Consider the following 17,586-nt stretch of genomic DNA (forward strand, 5'->3'; position numbering starts at 1 on the left):
AACTGTAACACATATATTATAGAAGCAGATTTTTAACTTAAAAAAGACAACTCATCAATCCTAACTGCATAAAAGAAACAGAAGCCAAATCAGTCCTAAATGACTCCTAACAGAAAACCAAACTCATCAATCCTAATTGGATGGTCGCTTAAAATCTTGTAAACAACCCCCAATCCCTTGTCTTGTACGACAAGCTCAATCAAAAGAATTAGTTTGTTACCTTATACCATTTATTAAGTGGTGTAACTCTTTTTCAGCAGGTACTTCATACCTTAAAGAATATTACTTCTTTCTATCTATGCCATGTATTTTTACCAACTTTTTATTGTACCACTTGTTAAATGCAGCCAAAGATTTGGATTTCATCCTCAAACAGATTGTAGAAGAGAAAAGCTTTTTTATCAATTTCTTCTTTAATAGTAACACTTCATTGATCTGTATCACATCTATCCTAATTTGAAGACTTTTACAAGCTCTGTTAATAGTATCTTGGTTTTGAGATTATTTACATTTTTATCCCTGAAGATTTGTGAGTGGCGTTATGATGCTTGAATTTTTCAACAGGTGATGCATTGGGTAGCTTAAAAGCCAACTTAGTCGATACTACAAACGTCTTACAAAGTTGGGATACTACATTTGCGAATCCGGGGCACATGGTTTCATATTACATGCAGTCTTGACAACAAAGTTATAAGGATGTAAGTAAAAAATTGTCCACGACGATTTAAACGGCACATGGGAGCCATTTGAAGGTCCTGATAAAAGAACTTGTGTTCTTATTCACATTTTCTTTTATGCGTTTACTAGGTTTTATATTGTAAGTTAAAATTGATGTTGTTATCTAAGAGTCTATAAAGAGGAGAGGGTTTTTTATTTTTATAGAGTTGTTGTAATGAGGTGGTTGCTTTGTTTGGTTGAGACTTGAGATGTAACAAAAGTTACTTACTATGTACTCCTTTGTAATTTATGAGAATTTCTAAAGTTAATTAGTTCTGGTTGATTATAAGTGCATTGTATCCAAAGATTGTTAAGTAATTGTGTTTAATTGATAGGTATTTAATTACAAATAATTTTAAAATAAAAGAAATTAAAAATTAAAAAAATCTTATTAGCGACGGTCATTACCGTTATTATAGGTGTTCAAATTGTACATGGTTTACATCTATAGCGACGATAATACAATTAATTAGCGGCGGTTTTAAACCGTCACTATAGGCCTCATTTATATCTATAGCGACGGTAATACTATAATTAGCGGCGATTTTTTGGTATTTGCGACGGTTTTTTACCCCCACTAAAAACCTAAAATTTTGTAGTGTACAACAGAATGGTGTTCTGAGTTCCAAGGACATTGTTGGCGAGCTGACGCCAACAAAGATATTGGTCTTTAAAAAGGTTACTCAACTTAAGGGCGCCATCCTCTAAATGAATGCTAGTGGCCTGAAGGCCTAAATGAGTAAAGTAATAGTCAAAAGTGTAAAGCGGGATGCACGTACCTGACTCAACTAAAAGAATCCCAAGAACTACCTCAATGTCGAACCCATCAATGATAAATTCAATTCCATTAAACTTGATTTTGATGGAAAGAATTGAAGGAGAGGTAGAGATGAAGGAACGGTAAAAGATACGAACAGCCTCTTCATTAAATTGTTCATTGCCATCATAAAAGAAGGGGGCTTCAACCACGCCTAACAATCTCTTCACCGAACCATGTGTCGGGAACACCTTCGAAAGCATGAGCTATTGCCATTTCAGGAAAGATTGATCGAGATCTATGTGCCATCAAAACAATGAGGAATATAAGAGGAGCTTGCTAAAAAAAATTGGAGCTCGATCAGGCACAAAATGACCGCAGCACACCAAAGGCTAGCCGCAACGCGGTGACATGGGGTTAGAAGTTTTGGAATGGGCTGATTTTTGGTGAGGATGAGGAGATCATCCTCACCATCATCCTCACCAAAAATCAGCACATTCCAAAACTTCTAAACCATGTAGAACAAAACATGTTGGGCAAATTGTTGGGCAAAATGTTGGGTGCTGAACATTTCCCATATATATATATATATATATATATATATATATATATATATATATATATCTCCAAACTTATAAAGTATCAAAGATAATATACACATTTTTATTGCACCATTAGATTCTCAAGTAAGTACTCTTAATAAGGACAGATGTGAGACAACACCAAACAAATTCTTATTTCTTTACTTGCATATAGGAGGACCTTATAAAGTTACTAATGGAAGCAAATACCCAAACTAAGGGTGGAAGTAAGAAGATTATTCAATCACAAGATTATTCAAGCTAATCTTGTTTATGTTCTTAACATAATGGTGGAAGCTTATGCAGGCACATTTATATTAAGATGTATAATGAGAATTACAAAATCTGGGATGAGCCACTCAAGTTCAAACCAGATAGGCACTTGAATGATGGGTCTACTCAAGTTGAACTCACTGAGTCAGAATTGCGGTTTATCCCGTTTAGTACGGGTCAGCGTGGTTGCATAGGGACTCGACTAGGGTCCCTAATGACTATTATGCTATTTGTTAGGCTTCTTCAAGGGTTTGATTGGAGTGTGCCACCTGGAGATGGATCGTGCATCGATCTCACTGAGTCAACTCATGACCTATCATTGAACAAGCCACTGCATGCATATGCTAAGCCATGCTTGTCGCCACATTAGTACCGAACATCCAAGTAGAAATTATGTGGTCCATTGCCTTTTTAATTGAGAATTATTAGAGTATTTAATATGCTCCATTATAATAAGATGTACCACGATACACCATATCATGTTTATAATTAGCATCGTCGTAATAAGGTGCATGTTATGTTGATGCACTATAAGCTCAAGCCGAGCCATGCATAAAAATCCAAGCCGAGTCAGCTTCACAAAATTAATCTAAATGTCTTCCACATCAACATCCTGTAACTATAAACCATCCCAAGATTGGATAATTTTTCAGTGGTTGAGAGAACACGATATCGAAAAGCTAACAAAATACAATCGTTTAAATTATAGAAGACTGTTTTGAAAAAAAAAAATATATTTAAAATCTGGTCCCAGGCATGAATCCGACATGTGTTTAAAAAAAAGTTCAAAAAACTTCTCCCCCACTCTCGACCATACCTTTATATAAGCAAATAAAGTTACAAAGACAGATGGAACTTGTGGGGCAATAGAACTTTGAGACAGTCCTGTATTTTCAACTAAATACGTGGTCTCATTTTCCCCCACTCACTCATCTCCCTCCTTATTTGCCCCCACCCCATCACCTCCCTCCAACTTTTTGCCCCCACCCAGTACAGTTTTTGAAGATTACATTGTCTCTTGATTGGGCCTTTTCTCATGGACTAATTGAAAGAGACCTAAATAGCTTTTTCTCCAACTTCCAATGAAAGATCTTTGAATTTCTCTCCAAAATTATTCATATTCAAACTTTTCAACTGTATCATTAATTATAATTTGCCCCCACTACAATAAAATCCTGACTTCGCCCTGACAAAAGAAATTGCAATTGATTACCAGTTGTTAACCCTTTAGTTGGACAAGGAAACCAGACAAAGTTAGGCAAATCCTGCTCTCCTTATATATAAAGGCATTGGTATGCAAACTCCTCTGTATGATAGAACATCCATCAGTACTTAAAGCTTTGATCATTATTTTATAGCAAAAAAGAGAGTGAGAATTATTTATAGTTATTGAAAGAGGCTTGTTCATTGATTCTAATGAGAACTGTTTCTTACTTTCTTCTCTTCTCGATCAATGGTACAAGGTATGATTGGAACTTGGATGTTTAGATTATATGCATAGCTTTTGATCACCTCGAACAAGCTATGCATATAGCACATGCAACGTACAGAAATAATAATGCTTTGGGAAAATGATTGGAAACTAAATGCCGGAGTGACATTAAAATTCACATGCTGGAGTGGCACATGCTTTTCATTGTGATAAAAATAATCTTTGGTCCCGTTTACACATCCAAGTCAACAACGTGTGAAACGATGTGAATTTTAACGTCACACCAACTCATACAACTCTTTTTAAAATTATCTACGAAAATGTCCCCTAATAAAGATTATGGACCAATAAGGACATACTTAATAAAATATTAGCCTAAGTAGGATCTAAGAAATTTTGTATCCATACTTTATCAATTCAGTAATTTTTATGGGAAATTGATTTTTGCCACGTGCTCATATTTGTTTGAGTGTTCATAATTGTTTGATTTGAAAATATATGCACGAATTCCCAATTCATGGATTTGTTAAAATCATAATTTGCCAATTTGGAAGATTCACACAAATTCAGATTTTTTATTGATTTAGTAACTTTGTTAAAATCATATTTTGTCAATTTGGAAGGTTCATATAAATTCAGATTTTTATTGATTTGGTAGCTTTGCTAAAATCATAATTTTTCAATTTGGTAGATTCACATAAATTCAGATTTTTTTTATTGATTCTTTTTCTAATTTGGAAGGTTCATACAAATTTAGATTCTTTAATGATTTGACAATTTTGCTAAATCATAAATTTCCAATTTAGAAAACTCATATATATATATATATATAGGGAGCGGTTCAGCAGTCCCTTATGGTGCCACACATGGTGCCACACATTTTTTGTAAATTGCTTTTGATGGGGTTACAAGTTTTAGAATAGGCTGATTTTTTGTGAGGATAATCTCTACAGTGAAGAGATCATCCTCACCAAAAATCAGCTCATTTTGAAACTTCTAACCCAAGTTTACAAGTTGAAGAATCGTGGACCATCCAATTTTTGTAAATCACTTTTGATGGGGTTAGAAGTTTTGGAATAGGCTGATTTTTAGTGAGGATGATCTCCTCATCATAGAGATCATCCTCACAAAAAATCAGCTCATTCCAAAGCTTGTAACCCATGTTTGAAAAATGTGTGGCACCATGTGGGGCACCATAATGGGGCTGCTGAACCGCTCCCATATATATATTCATATCTTTGTAATTTGACAATTTTATGTGATATCCATTTTTCCTATTTAGAAGGTTCATGTATATTCATGTATTCTTAATTTGGCAATTCTTTTTATTCGGAATGTTTATATATCTTATCAATTTGACAATCTTTTTTATCGATTTGTATTTTAACCGTAAGATTTCTTTAGCAAATCCGATATGAATTGATGATATTTGGGTTATATCTTGTCTTTAGTATTTGTCCGTTGACCGTAAGATAGTTTTAGATTGTAGTAGAGACCAGTTATCTCAATCGGGCGGGTTCGGTGCCTAGCACCTTCTAAAACCCATAATCTGACCCCTTACCTATTTCTTTTATCCGTGGATCGATCCAAATTCATTTTAGAGCTATTCTTCGTTCCTAGACTTAAACTAAATGATGACTCCCAATTTTAAGAAAATTCTTAATTTACCAATTGGACCTCTCTTCGCTATTTAGTGAAAAATGGTCAAGGTGATTCAAATAGTTAAGCTACACTTTCAAAAATTGGGGAAAAAAAAACCCTTCATTTATTGCATAGGTGACTCATCCATGTTTTGAAAACCTTTAGGTTTAAAAATTTATGACATGATCCTTAACCTTGGTCTTCTCTTATAGATTAATGTTTTTTTTTTTATTATCTTCGCAGTGTTGATTAGTCTCGGCATTCTTCTACATATCACCCCCATCCCTTGCACCTCATAGCATTCACCTTCACATTTTTCATTGTACTTCGATTAACAAACCATGGGAAACATCAACCACTCCCACTCCCTCCTGGTCCAATCCCCTTGCCCATCATAAGGAACCTTCCAGAATTGTTTAGAAACGAACCGAGTTCCGATGGATACATAGGCCCATGAAGGATATGAATACTAGTATTGCATGTATACGTCGTGGCAATGTACACATAATTCCAGTGACTAGTCCTGAGATTGTTAGGGAATTCTTGAAGAAACAAGATGCAATATTTGCATCGAGGCCTATCACAATGGCTACTAAGTACGCCACTCATGGCTTTATGTCAACTTCCATTGTACCATGGGCAGATCAATGGAAGAAGATGAGAAAAGTGTTGGCATCTGAGGTGCTCAGTCCATCTAGAATCCAATGGCACCAGCACAAAAGATTAGAGGAAGCTGACAACCTTGTTCGATACATTTATAGCCAATGCAACAAAACTATGGGTGATGGTGACGATGCAATTGTGGACATGAGGAGTGTTATATGGCAATATAGTGGGAATGTGATAAGAAAGACGATGTTCAACAATAGGTACTTGGGAGAGGGAAAGAGCGACGGAGGGCCTGGCGTTGAAGAAGAAGAGTATGTAAATGCAGTGTTCACCGTTCTATCTCTCATTAACGCCTTTTGTGTATCTGATTACATGCCTTACTCAAGATAGTTTGATTTAGACGGTCATGAGAAGATCATGAAGAAGGCCATTGGGACCTTGAACAAGTATCACGATCCGATAATTGATGAACGAATACAACAGTGGAGAGGTGGAAAAAATGAGTGTTGTTTCAAGAAAGAGCCCGAGGATATACTTGATGTCGTCATTTATATTAAGGACTCTAGTGGAAAACCATTGCTCTAAACGGAAGAGATCAAAGCACAGTCTGCGGTAAGATTTTTACAACTTTTTACTCCCTATTGTAGGACCTATATGGATAACATTTTAGACAATCCGATAGTAAAATGAATTGCATGCCCATGTAATAAAGATCATCCTAATGAATATATTTGAAGATATAAAATGTTCCCATTTTTACATTTAACATTATTATTATCAGGGTCATTTTCATGAAAATGAATAAAATTACAATCACATGGCCTTATAACCATGTTAGATTTTAATTTTTTTAAATGATAGAAGTATTTTTTATTATGTCATCAACAAAATTACCGTATATTATGATGAGAGAAGGTGTTTATTCACACCAAAATTTCAAAGACCGAAAATGCTCCCAATTTTACTTTTAATTTACTATTATTAATTTCATGCTTTTTGTTAAACGAATTAAACTACAATCCCAAAACCGGCCTTTTCTAAAAAATCACCTTAATTAATGTAGTTAATATTTCTAAGAGTCATGATAATATGACTCGCAAATGACTCCATGACGTGAGAAGTTTGGGTACCGTAGATCTGTATGCATCAGGATACACAAATTCACTTCCCCATAAAAAATGTATCCCAAGGCATACAGATCTACGTTCTGAGTATGCCACCTGGAGAGTCATATTATCACAACTCTATTTCAAATTACAAAGAGACTCGTACTATACATTAAATGATAAAATATGACATATAATTAGATCACTAGTTTAACAAATTTTAAATAATACTTTGAAGCACTTACAATTTTTTTAATTATGTCTAAATCATAATTTTTATAATACACATTCCACCTACTAGCATGTGTAAAGCAAGATCTTATTGTCGTGCAGGAATTGATTTATGCGTCGATAGATAATCCATCAAATGTAATTGAATGGGCATTAGCAGAGATGATCAATCAACCAGAAATTATTCGAAAAGCTGTTGATGAAATTGATGAGCTTGTTGGTAAAGAGAGACTTGTCCAAGAATCGGATTTTTCCCAACTTAATTATGTCAAGGCATGTGCAAGACAAACATTTTGGCTCCACCCTCACTATGTGAAAACTGGAAAATTCTACAGAAAAAATTGACGGGCCAAGGCCCATGAATTTTAGAAATTGAATTTTGATGGTCTAGGACCGTCGAAATTCTTGATGTTCCCAGATTTGACAGCTTTGAGCTGTTGAATTTCTCTCATCCTTCATTAATTTCACAATTTCGGCTCATCGAAAAAAAATAATTTTGACAATAAAAAATTCGACCTCTTGGTCCGTCAAATTTTTTTCATATTGTGCCTATTGCACCATTTAACCTTCCACACATATCCATGGAAGAAACTACAGTTGCTGGCTATCACATCCCAAAGGGTAGTCACGTGCTGCTGAGTCAAACCGGATTAGGAAGGAACCCTAGAGTTTGGGATGAGCCACTCAAGTTCAACCGAGATCGACATTTGAATGAGGGTTCAACTCAAGTTGAACTTACTGAGTCAGAATTGCATTTCATCTCGTTTAGTACGGGTCGACGTGGTTGCATGGGGACTCGTCTAGGGTCTCTAATGACTATAATGCCATTGGCTAGGCTTCTTCAAGGGTTCGATTGGCGTGTGCCACCTGGTGATGAATCGTACATCAATCTCAACGAGTCAACACATGATCTATCACTGGCCAAGTCGCTGCATGTATATGCTAAGCCACGCTTGTCCCCACATCTATACCCAACATCCAAATAGTAGTGTGGTCCAGAGCCCTTTTAGATTGAGAATTGTAAAAGATTTATTAGAGTATTTAATGTGTTACATTGTAACATGGTGTATCTCGATACACCATATCAGGTTTAGGATCATTGTAAGAAGGTGCATGTTGCTACAACAAATCATCTTGATCATGATAAAGATGAAGCTACGATAAGGTTAGATCAGATTGTTTAGAGTTTATTTTTAATTAGGATTTTTATTTTTTTTATTTTTTTTTATTTTTACTGATAAGGAAGCTAAAGAAATCAATATAAAAAAATAAAAAATAAAAATAAAAAGAGAGAATTTACAAATGCCTACACAAACGTCGTTTGAGTTTCTGTCATCCAGCCAAATCCAAACGTTCCACGTGTCTTTCTTTTTTCCCGCCAAAACGTCCTTCAGTAATCTTCCTATTTAACGTGTTTCCTTCTCTCGACTCGCTTTGCAGACTACAAAGAATCAAAGAAAGAAAAAGGTTCGAAAGACTCCATTAATGGCGATCTTAATTCTAACCTTTCTTCTCATCTTCTCTTTCTTTTCCATATCTTCTGCTGTTCTTCCTTCAGAAACAGTTCTCGATGCTGTGGAGATCCTCTCGGATTCCGGCTACTTGTCCATGTCTCTAACCCTTCAAATCATAGCTCAAACCCTAATTTCTCAATCATCTTCTGCAACTATCTTCGCTCCTTCTGATTCCGCTTTTAGAGAATCAGGTCAGCCATCTCTCAATCTTCTCCAATATCATTTTTGCCCTGAGAAATTCTCTCTGGAAACGCTCGGATCGCTTCCATTTGGAACCAAAATACCGACATTGCTCCCGAACCAGTCCTTGATCGTCACCACATCAGCTTCTGATGGACAGATCTCTCTCAATAACATCACAATTAACGGATCGGCTATCTACGATGTTGGATCTTTGGTTGTTTTCGGGATTGACAAGTTCTTCGATCCTTCTTTCCAGATCCTTACGTCTTTGCCTCCAGCACCAAGCCCTAGCTCGAATTTCGGATGCACGGCTCCGTTTTTAGATGATCAGTTGGCTTCAGGTGTTGATTCGATCGCTAAATCTCTGGATCCATTGAAATCCAGAGGTTATTCTGTGATGGCTTCATTTCTTGGCCTACAACTTCCAGGAATTCGAGATCTGATGAAGCTTACAGTTTTCGCACCTGTTGATGAATCTATGGAGCAATATGTGGGAAATTTCAGTGATTCTTCGATCTTTCACCGACATGTTCTTCCTTGCAGTCTTTCTTGGACAGATCTGGTGAATTTTGATGCAGGACTGACACTCAGGACATTTGCAGATGGTTTCACGATCAAATTAAGCACATCTGGTGATGTTTTGGTGTTAAATGGAGTTCCAGTAATCTTTCCAGACATGTATTCGAGTGATTCCTTGATCGTTCATGGAATCAAACAAGTGCTTGTGTTTCCAAATGAAGATCTAGTTGGAGAATCTTTCTCAGGAATTAATGGCCATAGTGAGGAGAGTGTTCCGGATTATGGTGAGTTCGAATGATAAAGAAACCGCTCTCGAATATTTCTGAATTTGATTTTTTTTTTTTTTTTTTTTTTGTTTGATTCAGCGTCTATAATTTCTCCAATGCTGCATTTCTTTTGAAATTTCCTTGTTTTAATCTTCAAGATTGCAGCTATGGAGTTTATTTTTGATGTTCATAAGAAGAAACATAGATTCTGTAAATACCTTTATAGATTACTCTGAAGTTAGAGTTTGTAGTTTTATCTTTGATATAATAATTCAATGAAACTGTCAGCATGATCATACATAGAGCGTCTGTTTGAAGAATTTGAATTTTTGGGCTTATGCAGACCTTCAATATCTAGGTTAATTTTTTGTAGTAGTTTGAAATTGGATTAGAATTTAGAACTGGTTCTTGGGATGATCTGATCTGATCAGGTAGGAAAGATTGTGACAATCCTTATTTAAGTATGATATTTTCACCTAAAAAACAGACCTGGAATTGTCCCACATAAACGGTTCCCTGCTGATCCAAAACCAATTTGATATCCTTACCAGATCAGGTCCTTATCATATTCAAGGTAGCAATTCAGGACCCCCCGAGTCTTAAATGCAAATCAAGTTCGGATCCAATCTTTGGATTGACCCAATCCATTGCTAATCCTCCAAAAAAAGCTTGTGTCTCACCATCACAACCACCGTCACTACCAACTTCAGGCTATGTCATCATATGGTTATGCTAGAAGGATAGTAACAAATGAATAAAAGAAAACACAAGAGTGGTCCAACATAGAAATAAATTGGGTTACGAAAGCTCTTCTTTTGACTTCATTAACATGACTAAGAATGACAATCAGCCCAAATAAAATAAAATAAATGGGGATGTTGTGAGTGGAAATGGAAAACCTAAGACTTCAATTTGTTATGGTCTCACTGACATGCAGTCTGTTTCTCAGGCTAGCATACAGTCCCACCAAAAAAAATTAATACACAAAAGCCCTTTCCTTTATTTGCTACTTGTTTTCATCACAAGTACTTTCAAACAAATCAAACTTACATCTGAGATGTAACTGTGTGGACCTCTAGTTGAGAACCTTGGCTCAGTTTGACCTGCAACAAGAATCACACACAATCTTTTTATCAAAAACAACCTGAAGTATGTTCTCGCCAAGTAACAATAATATGAACGCACCTTAGCTTGTATACGTGTAATCTTGTTCAAGTGTCAGTCAATATGTTCATCTTCACTGTCAGAATCTGTGTGACAAAGTCAAGCATTTCAAGATCAAATTAACAGAGAATAGAATAATTGTGTCAATAAAGCTAAGTGTAATGCATATCAGACACATGGTGCACATTTAGGTCGGTCAAACCTAGCTAGTTTTTTGTTTTTTTTACTCCAAAGATTTTATATTGCCACACCTACTTTTTTTAATCACACACAAAATAATGAAATTAAATATGGTATCTACAGTGTGAAAAGCCATTTTTTTAGGATACATTTCTTCTTCTTTGAAGAAGCCCTTCAACTAGGGTTTCTACTCGGGTGAGAAAAGTTCTTCGAGCTCTAAATCATAAGTGTATGTTCGAGATCGAATGAAGGAACTAGTGGTACGTACCAGATCGAACGTCTTCTCCAACTTGGCCTTTGGCCTGGATTTGCTTCACAAGCACCCGGTACATCAACACCCACCAATAAATATGAAGAACAAGCAAGCAGAACAAAAGAGTATTGAACACATAATAAAAGATGGTTCCATGCACTCGGTTGTTTTTTTCGTTACCCAAGACCAGGATAACTTCATAACTGCCGCATGAAAAATAAAAATAGAGGTTAAAGAACTTTTCAGTACACCCAAACAAAAGGATTAAGAGAAAGATGAATGGGGGGAACAATAAGGGAAGACCATGGTGTGAGGTGGGTCTGTATGTATAAGTAATTGTTGAACCGTAGCCTTTGCAAAATCTAGTGTGTCAAAGACATTTCATGATCGAAGCGGCAATAAACGACGTCGTAATAATGAACAATGTTGGATTGTAAAAGTGTAAAATCTATTGATACCATAAGAGATGTAATAGGTTGGGTAGCAACAATCCAATAAAGCAAAGACTTAACACTTTCCTGACTAACATAGTGAGGAAGAAGGACTAAGCCTCATCCACCATCAAAAAGACCTCAAGATTTGTTACAGATCTCAAGGACTTGTTTTGTGAATCTCGAGGTCTTATGATGGCGGTAAGGCCTTTTGTCCTGACTATGTTAGTAAGGCTAGTTGGACTCTAAAGCAAACCTTTCAACATCCAAGAAAAAGCAGGCTTCCCTCCTTTGATTTGAGGTTATTGGGTAAGCACATGGCACTAGAATAAATTGAGTGATTTCCATTTTCCAAACAAGTAAACTAAGCTGGAATGATGAAACAGGAAGAAAGAAGAGTGGTAAAAATTTACAAATGCAACAACAAAGAAAATTGGATCCATAGTAGATTAAGGGCAATGCTATTACCACATCATTATGTTATGAATAAACACCACAAGTGATTTTATTATATGGAGTGATTTTACAATAAAATCACTTATGAAGATTATTCATAACATAATGGTGAGGTAATATCACAGCCCTAGATTAATCAGAAATTGAATTTTAATTTTAGGTATGGAAAATAAACATATCACATGAAAGAAGAAAAAGAGAAAATTTGAGCCAAAGAATTTCCAGTAAGTATGACCCTCAATTCAATGACACACTATTATTATGCAACAACTCACCTTGTACTCCAAAGGATCCAGAATGGGTAGTATATAAGGCGAAGTATGACCCAAGACAAAACAAAAAGAATGAAGGAAAAGCTAGCAACACCTTCATATCCACTATACTTGGACATTTTCCCAACTTCCAAAAACACATCACTCGCATCATGAAGAGCTAAAACAACCGAACCAACACGAGCAAACCTGTGAGAAAAGGTAGTTGCAGATTGTTAGGATGCAAGAGTTCTACTAATATGGGTGATGATACAATAGCCTGGGTTAAATTCTAGTCAACAAGTTACTGATCTCATCAAAAACAGGCTTATCGATAATAATATAAAATAAAATAAAGTATTGGTTTTCCAAATGAGAAATTCTATTGTCAATCCAACTTTTGCTAACACCACCCCAATTCATATGTAAATGACCAAAGAATTAGCACACAACTTGGGGTGGCTTTAGCAAAAGTTGGTGTGGCAATAGAATCCCTCTTTCCAAATATACCTAGTTCTTTTTCCTTTCTTTCTTTCTTTCTTTTCCTTTTTTCAATTTGTTTCTTTGGATAAATATTCCAGAATTGAACCCTTGACCTCTTGATTGTGATGTGAAAAGTTAACCAATTAAGTAAGGGGCTCAGGTACATTCCTTTTTTCGTATTTTTTTTGTTTTTTTTCTCATTTTTATGTAAGTTGGGATTAAACTGGCTACCTAATAACTGCATAGTTAAATGTCAACAACTGAGCTACAGGTGGGCTTAGACCCATAGCCGAGTTGGTTTGACAAATTACAAAGCAACTTTAAGGTAGTGGGGTTCAAGTCCAGGTTACTCATCAAAAACAAAAACAACAACAACTGAGCTTTAGGTTTAAAACCTTTGAAACCTACCTTAACACATAAGACAACAGAATAAGAATGACACTTGCTACATGATGACCCATTGATACACCAAAGTCCGAACGCCTTGTTTCCCAGAAAACCAAAGCAAATATGGAGTATGTGTAGAACCCAGCAGCATACATGTACACTCCCTTCAATTTTAATCTGTGTATTGGGAGAAAATGGTTAGTCAATTGATTCCATAGAAATGAGATGTTCATATTCACCAATCAAATAAAATATACAAATGAGTATAGAACCTAAGCCAATGAAATGGCTCGAGTTCTACAACCATTAACGTTCAACATAGTTTTGAAAACCTTACTTCATCTTCTGATCGGGCCAGACCTGATCTCCAGGTCCCACCCAAAAATACATGGTGTTAGTGAACCAGGCCTCATCATAGCTAACAGATAGAGAGAGAATCTCCGCTGAAAGAAAATAAATGCATTTCCATGCTGACTCCTTAAATTTGTTAATCTTCTTTTTTCTCTCTTCTGTCTCAACAGCCAGAATTTGATCCCTCTTCCCAAAAATGAATCGTCTTGCTAATTTCTGCAAAAAGCAGAAATAATTGGTTTGGTGTAACAGCATTCAGAAATCAATCTTTGCACCATGTCTAAAAGACTAATTGCACCCAAAAAACAAACTTCAGTTATCTATTTATGATAATATCCTGGTTAATTGTATTTCACATGAACCTAATTTTTAACCGATTATGTGAACCAATCGTTTATATAAACCACATAATTTGTTTCCCTATGTCACTAACAATAGATTACTACCCCTATTCAAGGAGAGGTCTATTGCTTTATGTTATTTGTAGATAAAATAGAGTGGCAAATGAAACAAGAGAGGTGGTAAATTCAAAACTAGATGTAAGAGGTTTGCCTTAGAAACAAAAGGATTAAAAAATAATAGGACCTCATCAAAATAGAATGCACATAGCCAAAACAAAAAACAAAAAAAAATTCGATATATATGCCCAGTAAATCTTAGTACAGGCACGTACAGGGATGAGAATATAGCTAGAATTGACAACAAGATATACCCCAAAGATACCACTTCATTGTTTAGGTTAAATTAGATAGACAGATTTGTACAGATATGACCCACAAAATTAAAACTAGCAGGATAAAGTGGATAGAGTTTATGGAATCGACATGTACCAATATAGTTGAAGAAAATTTTACATAACAACAATAAAACCAGCCATGCCATATTGAGATGATTGGGTAGTCAACAAACAAATTCCATGAATAACCATAGCAGAGATGAGGATGTTGAGATGTATAAGTGGTAAGAATAGGAAAGAAAACACTAGAGATGAGTATATTTGAAGGAATTTAGGAATAGTAGCAATATGAGGAAAAATAAAGTAAAGCCATTTAGAGATGGTTTGGCATAAATCGAAGACACAACGTCGAAAGTAAGGGAAAAAATATGAAGAATAATGCCTTGAATAAAGATATAACATCAAATATACAATGGAAATTAACCTAAACACGGCTTAGTATTTTATTCTGAGCAGCATCATTCAATGTTATCTCAATTATAACAATATTACAGTAATTGTCCCCACAATCAAAGAGAACATGTGCAAGATCCCCAGTCAGAGATCAGCTTCAACAAATAAAATCATGTATGGGTCTCTGAAGGTGCCAACTTAGCTAAAAGTTGGTAAAGACGTGTGGAGTGTTGTCGCCACAACCTAGGTTCTAATCTCATTGAACCCACCTTCACGTTGACTACTAACCATCCTTGCTTGCCAATTAAAAAGAAAAAAAAGTATGGGTATCTGTATTTCTGATTTTCTTTTTTTAATGAGTAAAGTTTGTTAACCTCAAAATGCTACCATCACCACCAACCCCTTCTTCATAAAAATTTATTATCCCATATGATCCTACGTTCTATCGTGACTATTAGTGATCATCTTTTTGTAATTTAATGTGGTGTTTTTCATAGCTTAATGTTTCCAATGGATTACTTATATGTTAGTTTTCATAGAAATACACCACATCAAAATCACTCATGAACAAAAGTTACTGAATTTTATAACATGGCTCTTTTATCAAAAAATAAAAATATAAATCATAATATAGCTCATATCAGTCAAAATTTTGACTGGCGATCTATATCTTTCCAGCCAAATTTGCTAGTTTACTCCCATATGCCCATCTCTTTTATAAAAAATAAAAATAAATAAAAAAATTTCCTTCTACAATCTTCATATAAGGTAAAAAAAAATTAAATTAAATTAAATAAATAAATAAAAATACTAACCAACAACATCGAATCCCCTAAAACCCGATCTGTGTTTCACGTTAAAACATCCAAACATGCTTCTAAAATTATAAAAATCCAAGAAGATAAAAAAACACCCATTTTAATTACTGAAACACAGAAACAAACCACATAGTAAAACTAGAAGGATCGATCAAACGTAACACATTTATTACACAAAACAGATCAAGAGGTGAATGGATCTACATCTACTTAATAATCTAGACCCAGATCATAAATAATCCACCAAATCAAAAAAACAAAGAAAACCCAGTAATAAATTCAAAAACAAATTTAAGTAATTAATACAAACTTATAATAAAATACCTCGAAGACGAATCTGTCGAGAAAGAATCGAATGGAGGGGAAGAACAGAACAAAGAAGGGAAGAACAACAAAATCTTGGTACTCTGGGTAAGATTCCTGAGACCAATCGATGGGCCCCATAGAATCAATCAAACCCATGTTCTGATTTTTCGAAGAATCTCCAGAAACATTAACAGAAACTCATAAATGCTAGAGACCGATCTCTCTCTTAATCAACTTCAGAACAGAGAGTCCAATTCCTCAAAAAATTGTACCACTTTGAGAATATTTGCAAATTATTCCATCGTTATAATTACTTAAATACCCTTTTGTCTTCTATGGTTGCTTGTGAATTGACTAAACTACCCTTATACTTTTATTTGGGAATATGGTGATACCAATGAACCAGACCAAGTCATTGGCTCGACCGGGTTCAACTGAATTTTCTTCGTTCGATTTATATATAGAACCAACGAATTTATAGATCTATCAATTTTGTATGATTCAGTGTTTCTGAAGTTTTGAAACTATTTAAGCGGTCCTGATGACTTTGTTCGTTTGACTCGTTTCTTATAAACAAATGAAAAGTGATCTCAATACCTTCATCATGATCATCATTATTATCACCATTCAAAAGTGATTTTTTTTTTTTTTTTTTTTTTAATAACGTAAGGTATGTCTATATTTTTTTTACATATTAGGACTTAAAATAGGTCGGATTTGATCTAAAATCTGAATTTAACAAGTTTGATTCCTTCAAGTATATTCGAATTAAAAATGAGTCGGATATGGGTTGATGTCCTTTGACCCGAGTTGGATACAAATATATCTTCATATCCATCTATATAAGAATGATATATTGCTTTGAAAATTATATTTTTTATATTTTTCAAAGTATTTTTCTTTTACCAACAAGTGTTGGATATAATTGTCAAAGTCTCCCTTCAAAAAGAAAAAGTCTTGAGTTTAAATTATCTTTTGACTACACCTTTAATAATTTTCTTTTAAATAATCTTGAACGGTTTAAAATTATCCGACTCGACCGATTCGAATCAATTAATTTGATTAGATCGGATTCAGATATGGGTTTAATGAAAACAAGATGATTCAGATCTAACTAGTAGGATCTAAGTTGGATTTGAATCTGGACTCAGATAAAAAATTCGAATATGGATATACTCACATCTGACCCAAACCCAACCTGGTTTAAGCCATAGTCAAGATGCTTACTTAATTTCAATCTTTGATCCATAATTTTAGAACTTGAAAATTTGACTCAATTTAAATGGAGTCAAGATGATGACTCATGAGTTGAATCAGACAAGTTAAATAAATAATAATGTTTACCGTTTTGTTCTTAACATTATATTAAATATAATAGTCTAAGTCAGTCGAATTTTTTTCCTGGCTCGATTTTTTTTTAACTAACTTTTATAAATTGGTGAGCTGAGTCGACAAATTGATGAATTATCTCGATGAGTTAGTTCAATCGAGGGTTGGACCAAATCTCCTTGAAACCCAATCAACCTGGTTTTGAGTCAACTTGACTAG

At 34.8% G+C, this 17,586-nt stretch overlaps 2 protein-coding genes and 1 pseudogene across 3 annotated transcripts; 2 read left to right on the top strand and 1 right to left on the bottom strand.

Annotated features, from left to right (window-relative positions):
- The first annotated feature begins 2,377 nt into the window (after nt 1-2,377).
- Nucleotides 2,378-8,343, top strand: LOC147394601 (tryptophan N-monooxygenase CYP79A68-like; annotated as a pseudogene).
- Nucleotides 8,344-8,699: 356 nt separating this feature from the next.
- Nucleotides 8,700-10,127, top strand: FLA20 (putative fasciclin-like arabinogalactan protein 20). The gene has a single exon (XM_086453652.1). The coding sequence runs from the start codon at nt 8,833-8,835 to the stop codon at nt 9,859-9,861; it is 1,029 nt and encodes a 342-aa protein (XP_086309778.1). The 5' UTR covers nt 8,700-8,832; the 3' UTR covers nt 9,862-10,127.
- Nucleotides 10,128-10,602: 475 nt separating this feature from the next.
- On the bottom strand, nt 10,603-16,300 carry LOC147394603 (ceramide synthase 1 LOH3-like). 2 transcript variants are annotated; one of them, XM_086453653.1, is made up of 7 exons: nt 16,057-16,300; nt 13,772-14,001; nt 13,456-13,611; nt 12,589-12,774; nt 11,442-11,629; nt 11,015-11,079; nt 10,603-10,932 (listed from the first exon to the last, which is right to left on the bottom strand). In XM_086453653.1, exons 1-6 carry the CDS (start codon nt 16,192-16,194, stop codon nt 11,048-11,050), a joined length of 930 nt encoding a protein of 309 aa, XP_086309779.1. In that variant the 5' UTR covers nt 16,195-16,300; the 3' UTR covers nt 10,603-10,932; nt 11,015-11,047. The 2 variants fall into 2 exon arrangements, with proteins under 2 accessions (XP_086309779.1, XP_086309780.1); XM_086453654.1 differs by having other exon boundaries at nt 10,603-10,955.
- Nucleotides 16,301-17,586: the final 1,286 nt, after the last annotated feature.

This window comes from Akebia trifoliata, chromosome 9 (genome assembly GCF_017979445.1).
Source record: "Akebia trifoliata isolate Shusen 1 chromosome 9, ASM1797944v1, whole genome shotgun sequence".
Lineage (NCBI taxonomy): Eukaryota > Viridiplantae > Streptophyta > Magnoliopsida > Ranunculales > Lardizabalaceae > Akebia > Akebia trifoliata.

Coding starts and splice junctions, on each gene's coding strand:
- FLA20 (XM_086453652.1), top strand. CDS start 8,833: ATGGCGATCTTAATTCTAACCTTTCTTCTCATCTTCTCTTTCTTTTCC.
- LOC147394603 (XM_086453653.1), bottom strand. CDS start 16,194: ATGGGTTTGATTGATTCTATGGGGCCCATCGATTGGTCTCAGGAATCT. Junction 13,612..13,771: donor TGGCCCGATCAGAAGATGAA/GTAAGGTTTTCA, acceptor CCCAATACACAG/ATTAAAATTGAAGGGAGTGT. Junction 11,080..11,441: donor TGGAGAAGACGTTCGATCTG/GTACGTACCACT, acceptor TTTGTCACACAG/ATTCTGACAGTGAAGATGAA.